This window comes from Phragmites australis, chromosome 10, assembly GCF_958298935.1.
Source record: "Phragmites australis chromosome 10, lpPhrAust1.1, whole genome shotgun sequence".
NCBI lineage: Eukaryota > Viridiplantae > Streptophyta > Magnoliopsida > Poales > Poaceae > Phragmites > Phragmites australis.
The window spans coordinates 4,425,624-4,446,787 of record NC_084930.1 but is presented as its reverse complement, the minus strand read 5'-3'; the positions used below and the strand labels follow the sequence as shown (position 1 = coordinate 4,446,787).

The 21,164-nt window shown below is 41.6% G+C and overlaps 2 protein-coding genes across 4 annotated transcripts; both read right to left on the bottom strand.

Moving 5' to 3' along the window:
• Positions 1-280: 280 nt before the first annotated feature.
• On the bottom strand, positions 281-4,166 carry LOC133883519 (thioredoxin O, mitochondrial-like). The gene is made up of 7 exons (XM_062322866.1): positions 3,954-4,166; positions 3,802-3,867; positions 3,622-3,672; positions 3,455-3,534; positions 2,474-2,518; positions 829-923; positions 281-613 (listed from the first exon to the last, which is right to left on the bottom strand). The coding sequence occupies exons 1-7, from the start codon at positions 4,135-4,137 to the stop codon at positions 604-606; spliced, it is 531 nt and encodes a 176-aa protein (XP_062178850.1). The 5' UTR covers positions 4,138-4,166; the 3' UTR covers positions 281-603.
• A 9,411-nt stretch (positions 4,167-13,577) lies between these two features.
• Positions 13,578-16,285, bottom strand: LOC133930021 (aluminum-activated malate transporter 12-like). 3 transcript variants are annotated; one of them, XM_062376707.1, is made up of 7 exons: positions 16,152-16,285; positions 15,741-16,023; positions 15,492-15,632; positions 15,124-15,396; positions 14,911-15,038; positions 14,631-14,801; positions 13,578-14,484 (listed from the first exon to the last, which is right to left on the bottom strand). In XM_062376707.1, the coding sequence occupies exons 1-7, from the start codon at positions 16,152-16,154 to the stop codon at positions 13,858-13,860; spliced, it is 1,626 nt and encodes a 541-aa protein (XP_062232691.1). In that variant the 5' UTR covers positions 16,155-16,285; the 3' UTR covers positions 13,578-13,857. The 3 variants fall into 3 exon arrangements, with proteins under 3 accessions (XP_062232691.1, XP_062232693.1, XP_062232692.1); XM_062376709.1 differs by having other exon boundaries at positions 13,579-14,484; positions 14,631-14,774; XM_062376708.1 differs by lacking the exon at positions 16,152-16,285 and having other exon boundaries at positions 13,579-14,484; positions 15,741-16,132.
• Positions 16,286-21,164: the final 4,879 nt, after the last annotated feature.

The following is a 21,164-nucleotide window of genomic DNA, read 5'->3' as shown; positions in this document are numbered from 1 at the left end:
AGTTTTGTTCCAAACAGGGTCTTTTTTTTTCCATTCACTCGTTTCCAAACAGGGCCTAGTCCTGCCCCTCTTTCTCCCGGAAAGGGCTGAGCTGTGAGTGTGTCAAACGCCCAGAATTCGTACAGGTCCAGCCCAACCAGGCCTACCACGACCGTTTGCCTCGTTTAAACCGTCAGGTGACGGCAACACATTGCACAAAATCATTGCGCGATCCTGCCAGACATAACCACTTCTCAAGCAAACACTATGCACGAAAATCTGTACTGCTTAAGAAAGATAGTTAGAAAAGAGCATAAATCAAGGCCCGCTTTATTTGTGCCCCATTTCTCTCTCAATCCAAACATGAGAAATATCTGGACAAAGTTGTCCATTGCTGAAGACCCAATTTCAAACGCGTCGATAGGAACCACAAGCATCACGACATCTTCACATGGACTGATTTTGCACTAAAACACAAGATAATAGGAAGCTATTTTTTGTTGAGCTCAGGAAAGAATTTCAGGAAGTCGTGTAGGCGCTTTCCAGGGGTGGAAGATTTACGAAGCCTAAAAGCGTACATGAAGGAAAACGAGTCCCTCCAGGTTAAGCTCTTCTCTGAAACTTCTACTGCTGCCTGTACAACCAATGTATGATTTCAGTTTCAGGAGCATTGCAAAAGGTAAAGAGCTAAAAACCAGGTGTTCTGTTTGTTCATAGTTACAAAATTAAATTTAGCTTGGGCAGGTTTCTTTTGTTTTGATGTTAACTGCACATAAAATTATTCAAGCAGCAGCGTACTGTGTTTTTAAAGCATCCAACAAAACGAAGGTAGTGAATCAAAGAACTTACTTGTGGAGATTTTCCATGGCAGCTTCAAGTTTTTTCACATCAGCACCCACTATCTCACTAGTCTTCTGACCTTTGTGATAGAAATGGAACGTAGGCTGTGGAAGAGTCAATATCCAGCATGAGTCAAATATTTGCAATATGGATTAGTATTGAGGGCTCAAGAAATATTTTTACATAAGATACACAAACATGCTGGCAAAAATGGATGCTCCACATGCCCCTGCCATCTACCCCCTCTGATCCCAAATACAAGTCCATTTAGGTTTGTCCTAAGTCAAACTTTTTTAATTTTTGACCATTAATAGCTAAAAAATCATATAGATTGACAACATAAGGTTGGTGTTACTAGATTCATCATGAAAAATGCATTCATAATATATAACTCTTTCTAATTAAAATAATATATTTTATCGATATTATTAGTCAAAGTGTCATATTAGAGATTGTGTTGATGTCTTAATGGACTTATATTTGGGATTGGAGGGAGTATAATGTTTTAAGCACTATGAACCATAGATGCGACAGCAATCAATAAAACTAGAGATTTTTGTGTCTAGGACACTAATAAAGCGTGGTTTAGTCCCTGGGACACTTCACTCGTCGATTTTGCCCGATGGATACTACAATTTTGTGGTTTGGTCTGCAGGACACCGCACCGTATAAAATAATCATTTAGGAGAGAGAGGGTGAGTGAAAAGACTTTGTTGCCCCTGTCTTTCTTCTTCCTCTGGCTCACTCCCTCTGGCTTTCCGAGGAGCATCGCGACGAGCTCCTCCGCCACTTGCCCACGCCCATACGTCGTCCGCGTGTGGCGGAGTTGGCCCTCATGGATCTCCCTAGACGCAAGCAGAGTTGGCCCTCATGGATCTCCCTGGGCGCGAGCAGCATAAACATCGCGATGTTGGCGAGCCGAACCCTCCACAGCGCCAGGACATCACTCGCGTGCAGCTGCCACTCGCATGTGTGCTGCCGACGAGCGTGCTGCATGCATCGCGCCGCCGCCGTACTCGTCGCGCCACTGGCCCACGCCGACATGCCCTCCGCTGCCCGTGCGCGCATCATCCTGGCCGCACCCGCGCGTCCTTCCGCCGTCATGCGGGCTCCCGACTCGCAGCTCCACCGTGTCGCACGCAGCTCACACCACAAGCCGCCATCAGAGATCCCTCCACCCCAGCCGGCTTTCCACGCCCTCTCGCTCTTCCAGTGAGCCCCATCTCCGCCAACCACCTTCCCCGGCTCACTCCCTCTGGTTTCGCCCCTTTGCGGCACCCCTCTCCCCTCCGAAGATGCTGATGAGAGAGGGGAAATGAGTGAGGTGGGAGGCCAAGGACAGAAGCGTCCTTTCACCACCCCCCTCTCTCCTCTCAGGCTAGAAAAGATTATTTTAATCCGGACGGTATGTTGTGGACCAAGCCATATTTTTGTGGTGCGACTGGGACAAAAACGAGGAGTGCAGTGTGGTGTGGACCAAATCATGCTTTATCAGTGTCTCAGGGACAAAAATCCTATAAAACTATGTCTTATGAGTCATTGCAAAGGTGCATCGATATAGATCGATGAAGATGTTGGCAGCAAGTTGCACAACAAATAAGATAAGAATGATTACAATACGCCTTGAATTATACTTTCACAAATTAAAACTTACCACGGAGAATATTTTGAGATCACCCAGTTTGCTTCCTAGTCCTTCCTGCAAAGCCAAGCCAGGAAAGAAAAAGAACAAGTTAAACAAGAGGACTGGTATGAAGTTAAATAGGTTTTATGATCACAGAGTGATATAAACAAACATACACATAATCCCAAAACATTGGGCACAAAATTGAACCAAACACTATTGTAAATAACAACAATCACACATTACCGACATTTTAAGTTACCAACCTGTAAGCCGCCATAAAACTTTATACTCTAAACTAACGAGTTCTCCCATTCCTGGAAACCAGCACGACTCAGGTTTCCAAATGTGTTACAGAATATTCTTTTGGATGGGAAATGTTCCAAGAAACAGCCACTTTAAAAACATTTTTCTAGTCCAAAACGCAATGAACAGAATTGCCATCTCTAGATAACACGATAACACAAGACTTACACTCCCACTTGGAAAAGTTTGTCATCTAGATACCATGATATGGCCCTCACTCCCACTTATTTCCAATGGGATGCTGCTTGAACATTCACATTACTGAAGTAAATATTGTAGATGAATTTCCAGAGCAGCCTGGTTTCTAAGCAACTTTCATAGTGGCATTGAGGAAACAAACAAAAGTCAGCTTGTACACAAGTTTCCCTTAAATTTGTATAGTCACAATGCTACAAAGGTAGTAGAAAGTGAATCTGATGTGGATGGATAAAGCCTATGTCTTTTACTACTAGTCACTGGTTATAGCACAATCCTAAACAATAAACAAGCCAGACTATCCTTACGTCAAAGCAGCAGAGTTCTTCAAACTTGTAGAATAAACACAAATGGCAATGACGCAATGGGCTAAGGACTAAGATAACCAGATAATTGCAACTAAGGACACTAGTATTCTTGAGCAACTTTCCAATATGATCCAAACAGTGAATACTCAACCAGCACTTTTGTAACACATTGTAGCAGCAAAACCTGGATTCAGGTACTTACCATGTCAATGTCAACTTTATACAAGGGAATATTAGGATACTGGCTGCTCAGCTTTGATATCACAGGTGCAATCGCCCTACCTACAATGCAACACAACAAAATTGCAACACCCAGTCAATGAAACCCTATCTTTGGCACCGCAGGCATCCGCATGACGCAGCACTTACACGGCCCGCACCACACCGCGGTGTAGTAGAACACAGCCGGTAGCTTCTCATCTGCAAAACCAGCAGCCACCATAGGCATAACATGAGAACGAAACTTTGCATCCAATTCACCACCAAATACCAAAACTGCCGAGACTTAGCAGAACCGGAACGGGAGAGGCGGCGGGATCGGCGTCGCACCTTGCACCTTGGAGAGGACGCTGGTGAAGGAGTCCGCCGATCCGATGACCACCATGCTGGAACCACCTGCCAAGAACCAAGAAACTGTCGAGCCCAAGAACCACGCAAAAAGCGGAAAAGGGGGAGGCATGGAGGGGGGAGAGGAGGGGTACCCGCAGAGGAGGAGAAGAGGCGAGTGAGAGCGGGAAGCGAAGGCGGCGGCTGCGAGAAGGAAGGGAGCAGAGGCGCGGGATTAGGGTTTACGGCGAGGGGGTGAAGGTGGGGGTGGGGCTTGGCGGCGGAAGCGGAGGCGACGAGGGGGAACAGGCGAGGGAGCCGGCAGAGTCGGCGAGCCATACCGCGTTTGTGGTGCACGGCTCACCTCGTAGCTGGATTTTTTATATTTTTTAAATAAAAATTGTAAATATACACGTCTACTGTAGTGGCGAGGTCCCTGCATTTGAAATTTTTCAAAAACGGATGTATATATTAATAATTAGCTAAGTGTGCGTGTATTGCAATAAAAATATTAATATTAGACGTTTAACAGTATAAACTTAAGATATATAGATGTGAATACGACATGAGAATGTTGTCGAATGAATATATCGTGAACGATGCCGTAATTTGATTTCAGATGGAATTCAAAAAAGAAGAGAAGATTATTCGCTAATTTCTCTCCTAATTTTTTTTATTTATTTTTATTAGTAAAATAGATCTTATATTCATAGTTAGTAACGAAACAGAGAGGATAAGTTTGGATGATAAAAGTAGGTAAATTATTTAGATTTTAAAGATTTTTATTAGATATAAGAAGAGTAAAAAAAGAGGTGACGCGATAAACAACTTATATTTTATATAGTAGAGATTTTTTATTTAAAATATCTACTACTCTGTTATCAACAGGCTTGACGTCCTACCACTCGAGCCATATGGGTCGCGTAACACCGTCCTGCACAGCTTGAGCACGCCCACCTGGGCTCTTGCACCAGGGGCCACCCCACTGAGCCAAGCCACGGGAACCCTTGCCTCGTTGGGCCACCGCGCCCCTTATCTGTTTGGGATGTCCCTCTCCGCGGCACACCTCAAGCCGCACAGAGGTGCCTGAGTCGCATGGGTTGCTTTAGGCGCCTAGGTCGCTCGACCTTACCGCCCTCCAGCGTAGTCTCGCTTGGGCTCGTGCATATAGCAGCTGAATCGACCTAGGACAACACCAGCCGTCTGACTCTATCACGGCCTGCTCACCTCTGCACATGAACAAACACTTATGCACCATATTCACAGGCCCCACGCACACTTGCTAAAATAGCTGGCAACTCTAATAGCTTTTTCACGCAAAATAGAACACGATCTATACGTGACCGTGACACAAAAACACGTGGTCCGCTTGTATGTCTGATCAGGAGAGATGTTTGTTGAAAGAAAAAAACTTTATTTGGTATAATTTTTTGGTTTTTGTTGCAACGCACGAGTACTCAACAATTTTATTTCATATAAATTTCTTATGGTTCACAGCGTTTGCCAATTTGACTCGTAACTTTGATATTTCGTTGTGTATGGCTTTTATTTCTATTACAACACAGGGACGCTCGCCTAGTAATAATAATAAAAAAAGTTCCTCGTAGGGGTGGAGGGCCTAAAGTCGGCGTTGTCACGGTCCCCGCTAATGACTCTTCACAGATTGGGCCTCGTTGAAAGCGTTTTATGATAATAATCCTTGATTTCTTGGAGTGATTGGGTCTCAGTGACATGTTCTTTGGGCTTTAAGGCCCAAGTAATTTGGATCCAGTTTATAAAACTTTGGTCTCATGGTGTGGACGCTGAGAAATTGGATCTCCGTTGTCTCAAAAAAAGAAATTGGATCTCCAACTTTTTCATTGTTTGGAGTTCTATTATTATTGTGCATGACAGTTGATCAGTGATATTCCGTCGTATCAGAGTTCACAAGGATGCTTTTAGAAATTACAGCAGTTAACAGAACTAAGGTCTCGTTTGGTTACAAGAAACGTTTCAAATTCTCTGGTGATTCTCCAGAATCCCTGTTAAATGCAACAAAACGTGAAACGTTTCATCTTAAATCACCTAAAACGTTTCTCATTTTTAGCACTACGAGGAGAATCACATAAAATGATGTTTCACCCGTTTCGAGAATCACTCAGGTCATTTTTCTTTAAGAATCCGAATCCAAAATCCCTGCCAAACGTTTTCAGAAAATTGAGGGTGATTCACCAGAGAAACGTTTCCAGAGAGAATATGAAAACGAAACGTTTCTGAAAGAATCTATAACCCTGCCAAACGAGCCCTAAGTACCTGGCCACATGACCTAACAGGCTGACAATTACAGATGGCTTAAAAAGATAAGGGAAGAACCTGATCCGGCATGGGAAATTGAGGTGCAACAAAGTTCTGGGCCTACTCCAACTTTGTTCTTAAAAGCTTGTGCAAAAGTGAGGAATAGAGAGATTTTTTCTTCCTTTTGTTACTTTTTTTTATAAGCTAAGGACTACCTCAGTTATTTTTTTTTTGACAGCTCATCTTTTTTTTTTTTTGGTCTCAAATACCATTAAATGCTTCGGGAAAAATTCTAGTATTTTTTTTCTAAGTAGCCCTTTTTCATTTCAAAAGTGCATAAAAATTATATTGCCAATTCTATTTTAGTTATATTCTTTTTCTTAATGTTAATAAAAAAGAAGAAAATTCTTATTTTTTTCTTTCTAAAATTCGTATTTTAACAAATCACAAGTAGAGATATTGCTAGTACACAAAAAGTTAATGGTATTTCATAACTAATAGATTGAGCAGCCGCTCGTAGACCGCCTGAAAAATAATATTTATTATTTGAGCTATATCCTACCATAAGAAGACCAATAGAAGCAATACTTGAAATGGCAATCCATAAAAAAAACGCCAATACTAAGATCAACTAAAACAAAACGATATCTCAAAGGGATAACTAAAAAACTTAATAAAATAGATATGACTGCTATAGAGGGTCCAATGCTCAATAAAGGAATTTCTGCTCGGGATGGGAGGATATCCTCTTTAAAAAGTAGCTTAGTTACATCTGCTATAGCTTGAAGCAGTCCTAGGGGGGCAACATATTCAGGATATTATTACTGAAATAAATTGTTATTTGATTTGATACATTGTGATCGGTAACATTGATGAATTAAGAGAAACGAAAAGAGAGGGATTCGAACCCTCGGTAAACAAAAGTCTATATTCAAAATAATGATTTTGCCCATTAGCTGTAGGAAGGAATGACACTTTATGAGAATCAAAATAGGAAGAAAGTAGAGCATATACTAAAACCAGTAGCGACTTGTACTAGAAAACAAGTAAGTATAATTCCCCTTAAATAATAAAATACTTATGTTGACATGAGGAGGAACATATGTACTAGGGATTATTCAGAACAGGCTCAATAGACAATGGGGATGGAATAGCTGTTGGATGGTTAGGGCATCCTGTCTTTAGAGATAGTCAAAGTGGATTGGCCCATACTAGCACTTCCACGTAATAACTCCACTGAAGGGTCATCCATAAACCGGTGATGGGTACAAATAACATAAAGAAATGTAACGAACGTTTATTTGAAGGAGCCAATTTTATTAGAGGAGAAGAAGTTGTCAATTGGGGCTTATCGGGATCAATGTTGCGAGCTTTTGGAATACAATGGGATATTCCATCTTTAAGGCTTCCATATTCTTCTTCCGAGTCTTTCTCTAGAGTTCCTCTTGGGTCTTATATTCGTTCTCTGGGTTTCCGTATTCTTCCTCTGAGTATTTCTCTAAAGTCCTATATTCGTCTTCTAGGATCTCATATTTGTCTTCTAGGGTTTCATATTCGTCCTCTAGAGTGTGATAGAAAGAACTACATATAATTTTTTCTACCACACTTTAGATTCTTCATGCGGTTTACGAGCGTCTGCTCAATCTATTAGTTATGAAATACCAGTAACTTTTTGTGTATTTGAAATATCTCTACGTGTGATTTGTTAAAATAGGAGCTTTTTCCTCGTAAATAGCAAAAAAATCTTGCACGGCCTAAGTCTAAGAAAATAAAAAAATCTGCTTATACAATAATTTCATCCACGAGGGAGTCCAGGTCTCATGTTGTCTGTCTTCAAATACTTAAGATTATTTGTGAGCCTAAAGTTTTCAAATACTAAAGATATTTTTAGCAATATTTTTACCGCTATGTGCGCTGTCAATCAACCGAAAATCTATTATTCTCTTTTCTAGTTTTCAATCATTATTAACAAAATGAGAAACTACACTAAAATAATCCTCTTTTACCCTATGTCCGCAGTCAACGTAACTAAAATGTACATGTTTTAATATTTCTTTAAGTTTGCTACGACACATATTATAATATTTTACCATATCCCTATAGGTTGTCTGTCTAGAAACATACGTGAATATAGGATTATGAGCTTACTTAATGTAATCTTAAAATGCAACAGACTCACCGATGTTAAGTGGTAGATCAACTCTTGCAATGAAGTGGTATAGCTCTTTTTAAGCATTGTTGGAGTCATACTCCTAATGATGAATAAAACTGTCGGGGTTGTACTGTAGCACCATCTACTTTATTATTGCTCCACTCTTTCGCTTGCAAGTTACGGTGTGCCTCTTCAAGTGTCCCATTCCACATGAGGACTCTGTAGATAATTCACTTTTGCAAATATAACACCTAGCATACCTGGCACTTATCCTATCTTCCTCTTTGTAGATCCTTTTGAAGTCTTACCAAACTTCGGAAGTAGTGCCTCTTGATCTTTTGGAGCTAGTGCTTGCTGATGTGTGTGCACTTGTAGAGCCTGACGATTGAGGTGCTAGTGCATGTGAAGCAGTTGGAGGTTCACCACCGGGTCCTTATTCACCTGCAGTATTGCTATCAAAGGGATCGTAGTCCCCTGCGAGTTCTTAAAGAAAAAAAAATCATAATCAATGTATGTATCATCATAATCACCATACATGATCAATATTGAATGGCACTTAAAAAAAATCAAATATTCGGAGTTAGAAAAGAGAAATAATAACATTATAAAGAATGGACGAAAATAGAAAGAACATCTATGAAAAAAACACTAAGATTTCTTCAAAACAGCAGGATGACGATACTAAATTTCTTAATTTTTGGCAATAATTCAAATTAATTTTGACAAATTATCATAATTTCTCAAAAACTTTGAGAGAAGAATGAGAGTAGGAAACAAGATAGTAAATCTTATTGTTGGTGTGGAATGGGAGGATAGGATAATGTTTTATTTATAGGTGAAAAATGATACTTTTTTAATTTTTTTGAACCCAAACAGTAAAAAAATGGCTAGAATTTTCAAAAATTTCATGTTAATGAGTTAAACAGCCGGACACAGCCCTTTTAACCTGTTAACGGGCTGTGCCCAGCTAGGCCTCCACATGCCCAGCCAGGCTACCCGTGCCTAGCATGCCGATCGCGTGCGTAACGGCTCTAAACGGGCCATGTCATACATGCCTCCGCCTGCCATGCCTGGCACGGCATGTCGTTGCGTCCACCTAGGCCCGACTCAGCCCGGCTAAGATGTGTCACGGCTAGGTCACACCTACAGTACTAGGCCTCATGTCAGTCCATTAGACACAATCAATTTGGATAGCACTGGTTCCAGCGTCGGCAACCCACTGTTAAGATGATACACCTAGCCAATACAACTGTTAAAAAGACAAAAATAAAGGGGAAAAAACTGAAACTCCGTCTGTATAAAGCAACATTGAATTTCAAACCCAAACTACAGCTCAAAGCTCACCCTGCAACCTACACTCCAAAACAACATATAGCCAGCTTGCCGCACCAGCTCCTGTTATCGTACAGCACGAAGTGAGAGGATCACGAACTCCCCAAACTCCGTCATCCTCACGCTAATTTCTGTGCTTTGCCCCGTGATTTTTATTTTTTTTACTCGAACTTTTAATCATTTCTCGATAAGTCATCTGACTTCAGTTCAAGCATAAAAGTAACTCTGACACATCATATGAACATAAACAAGTAGTTCCGTTTCTGTGGAAGCCCTCTCTTCGGCAATGCTTCTTATTGTGCGGTCGTGTCTTCACTTCGCTTAAGAAGTAGACAATGTTTGATCAACAATAAAACTTCAGCAGCAAGAATTCGAAAGTTTTACAGATTGACATGCAGCCATGTACCTAAAATCTGAAAGATCCGTTCCTAAAAGAAAAAAAAAAGATCTTTTTTGTCTTCAAAATCCCTAAGAAAAACTATGGATCTGGTAACCAAGAATTGTGGTGAGTTGTCTGCGGTGACACAAAATAAAAGCGGAACGCCAATTCACAGCAGCATGAGCAGAGATGAAAAAGAAAAGAATAGAGAGAGAGAAAAGAAAAGAAAAGAAAGTCATGTTCAAGGTTCAATTTTGAATATATTTCAGAGCTTGAGTGTAACGCAAAATCAACAAAATGATCGTATCCTCAACTTTCAAAATTCTAGAAGTAATCCGGCACCTAGCTAACCAGCATAAAATAAGACATGAAGCAAGTCATTTTTTACCTCAGGATGTTGTTGATTTAACCTTTCGTGGAAAATTCCATGATTTTCCGCTGAATAATTTCTCATGTTCCCATATAGACTTGAACAGTTAGATCCACATGTCTAAAATCACCATAAATGACATATTAGGAATTAACTAATTATTCAGTTGCATATCATGGATTTATCCTTTTCGCATAGGTATGGCCGGATATCTCTGTGTTTTGAACCGTTCAAATTGCTAAGCAAAGTTAGGGGCGAATAGTACCGTGATTTTGCCCCGTTGTGATCCGCTGGATTGAAAATGGACTATTCAGATTTAGCGCCATAGTACCGCTACAGTACTCATGGTACAGTAGAATCAGCACAGTAATATCAGGAACGGTACTCGTGCTACAATTTTTCACTGTAAATTACTATTCACACTATTACAAATTACTGTTTACTTCTGACTTTCTTAGCAAAGTTGGAGAAGCTGGTTCCCCAACACTGGTAGTGAACCTTAGGCAAGGATATTTTCAAGTCGTCTACCAGGAAATATGGCTGCCTGCTTGCATCAACGTGCGGATGGACAAGGATGTTAACAAAAAATTTCTTGGTGGGGAATGGTTCCTCATCCTCCCCTGAATGAAGGAAAATTCTCCGTCTCCGTTCCCGCTCCTACTCGTGGGGACTATTTTCTCCCCATTCTCATCCCCATCCCCACGCGGGGAATAGGGACCCAACAGTGAACTTGTCTCCGCTAACAATTGAAGAGTCAGTCGCTTACCTGGTCTCTCTCGCATCTGCTTACCCACCTAGCCACTGGGCCACCCCATCAGGCTCCCTTGTGCACGCTTATCTGGGCCGAGGCAGCCTACTGGGCTGACCCACACTGCGCTAGGCCGCGCATGGCTCCTGCTTGGGCCGGTCGTGCATGCCTGGGCCGCCACCACGCGAGCTGTGCTGCTGCTTGCTGGACCGTAGAGGCTACTATTTGCCGCACCGAAACAAGTCCCTATGAGAAATGGGGACGGGGAATGTTTCCCCATACCCGTCCCACTAATCCCGACGGGGATATGATTTCTGCCATTTGTATTCTTACGGGGAATAAAATCTCTCTATCCTCGTTCTTTAATAGAGGAATTCTCCATGGGAAATCGGGTTCCATTGACATCTCTATGATGGAGTACTCCATCAATCACCAGGTGATAAGTGATGAGTATAAGAACTTTGTTAATACTACACTAAATACTACAAATCAAGAGGCTATCTTCAATGGCGGAGGGTCTTGAGAGTTCTTTTCCCGCTATAGTAGCCACAGGAGACTTTCAGGCGATTCGAGTTTCCGACATCGATCTCGCCGAGCTTTGCCCTCCGGTTGCCTCTTCGACACTGGAGGTGCTATGGCTTCGATGGATCGACGCTGGCTACAACTTGTAGGATAGTTAGAAGCTAGTTTTATGTGTAGATCTAGGTTTAGATAGTTCTACGTCTCCTTCGGGCAATGAGGTCACTAGAGGTTAGCTGCTTCTTTTGGCCTTTTTCGACGGTTTCACTACCGGCGTCGCACCTTACGGTCAGCCTGGTTGCGGTCCTCTCCGGTAAGGATTTGGGGTTAATCTTTCTCATTTTGTTTGTGGATGGGTTGGGGATCTTTGGATGCTCTCATGCTAGATTGAGGATCTTCGGATGCCCCTATGCTGAGTTGTTGGTCCGGGTTGCCGGCGATGAGCTGTCAGCCGTGGATGCTTTGTTGGGTCATCCCTTTTGTTATGGGTGGCAACGCCAGCCTTTCGTCCTCCTCTATCTTGGCTGACGGGCGGGTGACCGATGCTCTTTCAGAGGTCCAAATGCGTCACGATCAGAGTCTCAGGCGTTGTCTGATGCAGCGTTCTTCAAGGTTTGGAATCCCTCATCAGCTTGGATAGGTGAAGTTCGATCTTCCTGGGAAGCTGTGTGGACTACTTTGTAATTTTTCTTTGTTCCAGGGTCTTTGATGTAAAGGGGTGACACTGTTCCTTACTTTTAATATAATCCAGCCCATTTCGCAAAAACAAAACTACAAATCGAACTTGATTTTAAAGAGATATCGCTGACATTTAATTAATTAAGGGGCCGTCTGTGGAGAAGAGGAGTGTTTAAGGCCCATCCAACACCCGATTTTGCCCACGCCGCTGCCGCCACCTGACGACGCCGGCGAGCCATCCCGGGGTGCCCGAGCCCCTGCCCCGCCCTCTTTCCTGTGGTTCCCGGCCCGCCGTCGGCAGTCGCCACGCCAACCAATCTCCAGCGGACAGTCGACTGCCCACCGCACTCTTGCCGGCCTGTGTCTTCGGTGGCGCACTATCGCCCAATGTCGGTCCAACTGCGACCTAAGGCCAGAAGGCCTTCCCTCTAAGAGCATCTCCAACCGAGCCCTCTTCTCACCCCTTATCCTATATTTGAGGAAAAAACGATGAAAATCGGTCTCCAACCGACCCCCTATCCGACCCCCTTTATTTGAGGAGCCCTCAAATCTCCTCCCTCACCCCCTACATCTAGTGGCTCCTCATCCAACCCCTCATTTGGGAGAGAGGGGAGAGAGAGAGGGAGAGAGAGGAGAGAGAGAGTTACCAGATATTAATAAAATAGAGGTGATTCGAATATAGATGGTCAAATATGAGAGGTCGGTTGGAACGTGTTGAGAAATAGAGGGATGAAATCTGGATGAGGAGCCCCTAAATAAAAGGAATAGAGGTCAAATATGAGTAGTCGGTTGGAGATGATCTAAGCACGGAGGCTCTCGGGAACTCCATGCTCTAACCCCTCACCCTAACTCGCTGGAGGAGTTCGCTGTCGCTGGAGAAGAATGAGCTGCCGGCCAGAGTGTGAATCTCGAAGGTACAAGTTCGGGTGTTTGAGGGGCTTGAATCACTCCAGTGAAATTTATCAATTCTTTTAATTAATGAGGTATTAGTACCAACCAACCATGATCTAGCAGACCTCCAGGACTTCAGCAAGCCAGATGCCGCCACAAGATCTAAGCATGGCTGCTTTTACTATCCAGTGACCAAGCTTGCTTAAAAAATATCCAGTGACCAAGCCCTTGCTGCTTACATAAGTAGCCCATGGTTTTTGTTCTGGTAACAGAGTTTCAGCCAGTGCTTCAGCTCGTTATCGCTGATAGGCTTGGCTCCATGGACCCATGGAGGAAAGTTCCAAATACTCGAACCATCAGCAAAATATAAGGGGAAACTAGTAGTAGTAAGTAGTTGCATAATTATGCAATGCCTAACGCAGGCCACCGAAGGACAGATTTAAATTTGACAAAGAAAAGGCATTGCTTACTGATTTTCGTTCAAAATATAAACAGGTGCCATACTGCTCATGTGACAGATTTGACACCATCTAACTCCAATTATTTGGATGTCAACAAATAATTCAGTGGTCGGTGGAAATTATTGAATTACATGAAAGATATGTTCTGACAACTATTTTCGGGAGCCCAAGGTTCATGTTTTCTGAAATAAATAAATAAATACATGTCTCTCTCTTCTCAGAATGGTTGACACTGGTTTATCCATTACTAAGCCCTTACTCAGCTGCAGTAGAAACCGGGTTTAACGGCGCACCATTAGTGTTTCTCATCTTCTCGTTGCTTGTGAGATCAATGGCCAGATGATCATGCCCAGTGAACTCTCTGAAGTTTGCGGCCCCCTCCAGGTACTTCACTTCCTCTATGACCAGCTCCAGTCGTACCACCATCTCTACCAGCAATGATGCAAATGCGGCGAACGGAAGTGCTTCAGAAAACTCAAGACTCGTGATGGCGATCTTACTAAGTGTCGGCCGTAACGTGCTTCTCTCATTGCGGCCTGATGGTTGATCTGTCTTGGTGTTCTTTCTTTCCAACAGTGATGCTGCATCAGTCTTGGACGAAGGAAGAGTTGCTCTCGATGCCATATGCTTTCCAGAGTTCAGTTCCATTAGCATACGTCTATTGGCAGCACACGCATGTTTGGAACCGAGAAAGAGCCGTGGCTGTGATCTTATAGCTGAGTTCAGATCCTGCAGCGCTTCGTGAAGATGATCAGAGAGCACATCAGGGGCACAACGCCGGTGGATTTTTATGCTCAATGCAAGCTCCTGCAGAACCTTGGCAACTTCTCGTGCAACTCTTGTGCATGGATCTCTGAACAATGACCTGACGGATGGCGGAGTCTTGAACATCATAGAATACAATCATGTGAGCACGGTTCATTCAAAGAGAAATGAAATGTGTTGTTTACATGCTAATTGAAATGGGATAAGCAAATTAATCTGGAAAAGGGATCATTTCACCAGAAAAGTTGGGGCTTTTGTAGTACCTGAATCTCGGATTTCAGACATCCATGAAGTGCAGCAACAGTATATGCAAAGTGCCTGAGCACGGCTCCAAGCTTCACATACTTTTGCCACGGGTAACTGTAACAGTGCATCGAGTGTCTTGGCTCCCAGCTTGCATAGTGTGCCTGGCCATTTAGTTTGCATTGTTCTAACTATCATTATATATATGTGTCACTTATCGAAAAGCAGGTATGCCTATCATCAATCTCGAGAGCAAAATATTGCGGTATCAAGAGAGAAAAGATATAAAAGGTTGCTTACTAGGGTCTCATCACTGGATTTTGAGTCCAAGACCGCTCTATAACCGATGTGAATGGAAGCTCTTTCTGCCTGCTTATCAAGAACGTTATCGTCTTTGTCTTGTTCTCGGAAATACTCATTCACACAAGCTGCAACATTTCTTCGGTAAGATTTTTTTGGTGAGTTTTGATAATTATTACAAGCTTTAATTTATATTATGCTAGTGGTTATTACCTTCAATTGATGTCGCTAATCCTTCAAATTTGCGAACAGTACTATTGTGGAGGTCTTCTCCAGACCAGTTTGGCAATATCAAGAGGCTCATGAACAGACATATTGCGCACCCAATGGCAATAGTACTTAAGCGATCTCTCGTCAAAGGCAGCACATCCTGTTGCCGGTAGCTTGACACCGTTATCAGATTGAACGTTAGCAGAAAAATCACCACCCCGTAATCGTAGTTCTTCTTAATCGATGGGAAGAATCTCAGATATGTGGCAGCAAATCCTGTCAGAGAGAATTAAACAAAGGCAACATTATGAGTGTTATCATCGACGAATACGTAGTTTATGTCCTGAATATTGATTTTATGAGGTGCGCACCTATCAGAAAGACCGAAGCTCCCACGAAGAAAGCATGGAAAACCTTTCCGGATCTCACTGCTACAAGTTCAATGAGAAATGCGAGAGAGCTTGCCAAAACTGTTCCTAATCCTCTATTCAGGCCTTTGCATATGGTTGCTCCTGTTGATCAGTAATAACTTATTATTAGGTGCAAGAAGACTACATATATATGGAAACAAATATGAAGTGTTATCATCTTGATATACACTAACGGGCCATGCGAGTTACCTGCAGTGAATTCAAGCACGACAACTACTGTCATGACTGCCCACATTGCATTCTTTCCAATCCCTTTGAAGAAAGGCTCTAGTATATACAAGAGCGAGACCAGTGTGAGAGACGTCCCAGCCTTAAGAGCATGAACGGCTCTTCTTGGATCTTCTCTTCCGATACTCCATGCATGTCTTCCCCACGAAGCAGGAATCCTGACTACTTTCTTCACCGGCGCAGTAAGCATCATCAAGGTATTTTTCTTGTCGCCGGAATTCAGAGCACAAGCCATTGCCATGGCCTGAAGTTCGAGGAAGACGAAGAAGCCAATGCGAAAAAAATAGAGCTCTGAAGTCAGTGATGCCTCTCCCTATGTAAGGTTCTTTTATATGAAATCTAGCCTGCAACATTTCAAGTAACTCAGCATACCATACTATATGAATTCAACGGTGTCGCGAACGATGGCTCGTGTGCTTTCTGGAATGTTGCTATCGTGTATGCCTTCTAAAGTGATAGTTGCGCCTTTGCATGTGATCTTCTCCTACGGTTCAGCAACTCGCATCTCACACATGGCCACCTATTTTTCACTCAAGTTTGGACACCTTTTATATGGCGATGGCAAGGTGGCCTTGACTTTGTGTTGGACAACTGAATGAGCTCACGTGGAGGGGAAGTTGGTAAAGGACCCAAAATTGGCAAGCCACTCGTGTGCTCTGATGGACGACAATTGTTGGCTCCTGACGCTTTCTTGTTTTGCTTGAGGATGGCTTGTGCGGAGGTTGGGCTCATGAAGGTTTCCGAGTGTGTGGTTTCTTTGCCAGCTAAGTTGTGGTCGTGGACATTGGAGCAGTCGTCGGATTTTTTGTCAACTGTTGTTTGATATCTTGCCGGGTGAGACAAAAGATTCACACACTTGGGAATTGTTGGGAGCACCATGTCAAAGCTGGATTGAATTTGAAGGCTGGCGTTGCACTTTTAAGCTATGTACTTTTAGTTTTACTCCCCCCGTCACTGTTAGGATTTTAACGAAAATATCATCAGAATCATCAAGCCAAATACAAGATCAATACACAAGACACGATGTTTTTTAACGACGTTCGACCAAGTTGCCTACATCCTCGGGGCATGACTACGGACGCTCATCCCTAACTATTTCAGTCTTTTTCTTGGTTACAATGGTGGTGTCTTCTATTTAAAGGCTTGGAATTAGGAGTTCGACTACAACTCTAATCCTAGTCCCACCCAATTACAACTCAAGTCTATCTGTAACCTACCATGTACACATATTCCAACAAACTCCACCTTGACGAATATGCACGTCAACTTGAGTCTGCCATGTGTGAACCTCTGTGTACCTAGACTTGAGCCGTCTATCTCCGCTGCTCATCCTGAATAGTCCGACGAGGATGCTTCGCCGCCAGGAACGTATTCTGCTAAAATCCTAACAATCACAAATACATGATGTTTTGGACAACATTCTGATCAAACATTTTAAACTTTGACTGTCGATATATTTTAAAACATTTAGATTCCAGGTATGAATATCATATGTATAGATTCGTTTTGAGAAGTATTTCATAATATTATAGTTTTATTATGTTTTATAAATATATTTGAATAGAAAATAGTAGTCAAAGTTACACATTGAAAATCATACCGTTGTCCAAAATGTAAGTATTTATACCCAAGGAACTATGTGATTGAGAGGTAAGAATTTTTGGGCAATTGAAAATTAGCGAAGCTGAAAAAAAAATGCCTATGAAGTCTAGAAAGGAGTCAGACCATTCCAGTCCAGTCAAGATAGGGCACGAGGAAAGAATGGAAGAGCACTGAGACGGGGTTGACAGGAAACCAAGGTGGCACCGGAGGAAAATATGGCATCGGAGCCAGTCCGGCGACAACGGAGAGGGGGCGGGGGAGGAAGGGTGTGGTGAGCATTGTACTTTCGCCTTGTGCTGTGTATAACATTTGCAGTCATTGGCATCTGCCCAGCTTCTTGCAAATTGGGCCTCTTGAATTTTATTTTTTTTAAGAAAAAGTTCATATCACCTCTGTCAATTATTGTTCGAGTCTGTTTATCCTCTCGAGTAGCAAAACCAGATATCTCTCCTCATACAACTATTCAAACTAGTGCAATTTAATTCCTTAACTACTTTTGATGGTTATTTCATCCTACGTGGCGAAAACTCAGCCTGCTCTGTCGGCAACGTTTCGCTAATGTGGCATAAAAAATTCAAAAAAATCATAAAAATCATAAAAATTTCTAAAAGTACTAGAGACAATTCTAAGAACTTCTGATAAGTTTTTTTAATAATGTCTTTTGCATCATAGTTCATGGAGAGGAAGCTTGGAAAAAAAAAAGAAAAAGCATGCTTTAAAAAGAGTGCAACTCATTTATTAACTCACGTCAAGGAAAATATTAACATACAAACACATATTTTTGTCTGTAGGGTGTAATTTAAGAGAATATATATAACATTAGTTTCAATTCATTTAGAGTTTTATTAATTTCTTCATAATCTTTATAAAGTTTACAAGCATAAAGTGAACATGCTGGTTTTTGTTGGTTTCCTTGTAAAATCAATAACTAATTTATTTGAGTTTCAAATAAAGTGAAACAAATTTTTTTGTGTCCTTGTAACATGATATATATGATAAAAAATTTATACTCATGAAAAAGTTGTATATTTTCTATGACAAAATTTATTTGATATACCTAGTTAATGCATAGTTAATTATTTGCTAATACAAAAATCATGAAACCAATTTTTTTAGTCTTATTACATGATCCTATATATTATAAAAATATATGAAATTATTAAATAGTTATTTTAACATGCAGGATTGGGTAAATGTGTTGCAACTAGATTAATTCATAACTAATTCAAAACACCCCTAAAATTAGTGAAACCACTTTTATAAGTTTACTTAAATAATTATTTGTGTAGAAAAATAATAGTATACATGACAAAGTTAATTACAATACTTTTTCATAACATGTTCACTTTATGCTTGTGAACTTTATTAAAATCATGGAGAAATTAATAAAACTTGAAATGAAGTGAAACTAATTTTATAGATCCTCTTAAAGTGCACCATACACACAAAAAATATTTGTTTGTATACTAATATTTTCCTTGATGTGAGTTAATAAATGAGCTACACGTTTTTAAAGCATACTTTTTCTTTTTCTTTTCCCAGCTTCCTGTCCATGAAATATGATGCAAAGGATATTATTTTTAAAAAAAAAATCATAGAAGTTCTTAGAATTGTCTCTAGTATTTTTTAATTTTTTTTGAATTTTCTATGACACGTCAGCGTAACGCTGCCAACAGGGCAAATTGAGTTGTCACCACGTAAAGCAAAACCACAATTAAAATCAGTTCAAAAAGTAAATTGTACCAGTTTAAATAGTTAAAGGAGGTGAGATATCTGATTTTACGATTCGAGAAGATAAACAGACTCAAGCAATAGTTAAGGAAGAAAGTACGGACTATTTACTTTTTTTTATAGCACCGGGCCTCTTTAATTTTCCTTTTAAGAGGATTGGGCCTCTTTGATAAATTGATACTACACTAGATCCTTGTTATGGTTTATGGGCTCCTGGGCTGAAATAGCTTGGGCCCGGTTTACATAGGTTCAGTGTGTACACTAAGAAATTGGATCTTCAAACTCTTGCAATTTTGAAGTTATATTCCATCAGAGCTCATAAGGTTGCTTTTAGAAAATAGAAGCCTTTTGTAGTTATCAGCACTCAGTAGTCATCTGACCCAACGCGAAAAAGATGGATTAGAAAAATTAAAAGGAAGAACCTGATACGCCATGGGAACTTGAGTTGCAAGACGGGTTAGGACCTACCAGGCTATCCAACTTTGCTCTTAAAGGTCCGTGACCTTGTGCAAAAGAAGATATATGGACAAGTAGCTGTCATGGTGACAAGGAAAGCAGGTATGAGAGAAGAACTGAGTACACGAGTCCTTGTCAACTACGTAGTAGTACCTAGCACTCTTTGCCGTTCCAAGACCCCAAGATCATGAACACAAGAGGTTGTGTGCACTGACAATAGTACAGATGATGGAAACTCTTCTCCATTATTTGAAAAAAAAAAAAAGATAGAGAAGAGAATCGAGTGCATGACTCATGTAATCATGTTGTCTTATTTTTAAAAGTCCTTTATGTCGATTAGAGGGGGTGAATAGTCGTTTCTAAAAATTAAAACTCAGCAGCGGATTAAACAGGGTCCGGAGACTCTGGCAGTTCCGGATACTCCGAGTACTGGAGTATCCGAATTGACTCGGATTATCCGGACTATATAGAACCTTCGAAAACTAAGTAAGCTTAAGAGATTCTACTAAAGATTATGAGCTATCATAGTGACTCTAAGATGGATATATTCTACTGAACAATAGATGCGCAAATAAATACTCACAAGCAATAAATTTGAGGCAAATCCTCAAATAGCAATATGAATGAATAACTTGCAAGATTTAAATCTAAAGTTCGGCCACCTTACAAAGAAGTGCCTACGTCTCCGTTGAGGAGCTCACAAAGAGCCGGGTCTTTTTCAACCCTATCCTCTCCCAAGCGACCACAAAGATCAAGCAATGACTCTTATTCAAATTGAGGGTAATATAAACTCCCCGTGGTACTCCACAGCAATTGGATGCTCTACGGGTGACCTCTTGCCGTCTAGATGCACAAAGCTTCAAGAGAAAAAAATTCTTTTAGCAGCTAGGCAAGAACTCAAATGCTCAAAGGGTTTCTTTTGCTCTCTTGCTCAAAATCTCACTCCCCAAACCAAACTCTCAAAAACTTTGCAAAGACTGAGCACTAGAGAGTTGAGAAGGCTATTGAATGCACTAGAGAGAGTAAATTAGCTGGTGGTTCAGCAAGCATTCAATGAGAGAGGGTGAAGAGGTATTTATACTCTTCCCCCAAAACTAGCTGTTACTATGTAAACTAGGCAGACTCGGAGTCTCCGGGTTGCATAGAAAACCGCGCATCTAACATGTCAGAACTAACCGTTACACTGACCCGGAGTATCCGGGTTCACCCGGAGTCTCCGGGTAAGACTTAGAGAAAAACCAGCTAGAACTCAAGTTTGGATGATGCCGAGAAGATCCGGAACCATTAGACCTCGGAGACTCCGGACTAGCTCGGAGACTACGGTAAAAACCTTCGCTAACCGAGAGCCTGTCTCGGAGTCTCCCTCTTCAACATCATCCGAAGTATCTGAATGAACTCGGAAACTCCGGGAATTAAAATTAAATCTTAACCGAGAGCTCTTCACGGAGACTCACTCAGAGTATCCAGGACAAATGAACTGTCCGGAGTATCCGGGCACAGAAATAATGCCTAACCGAGAGCCCTTCACGGAGTCTCACTCGGAGACTCCGTAACACCTACCGAGTTCGGAGTTTCCAGACCAGTCCGGAGACTCCC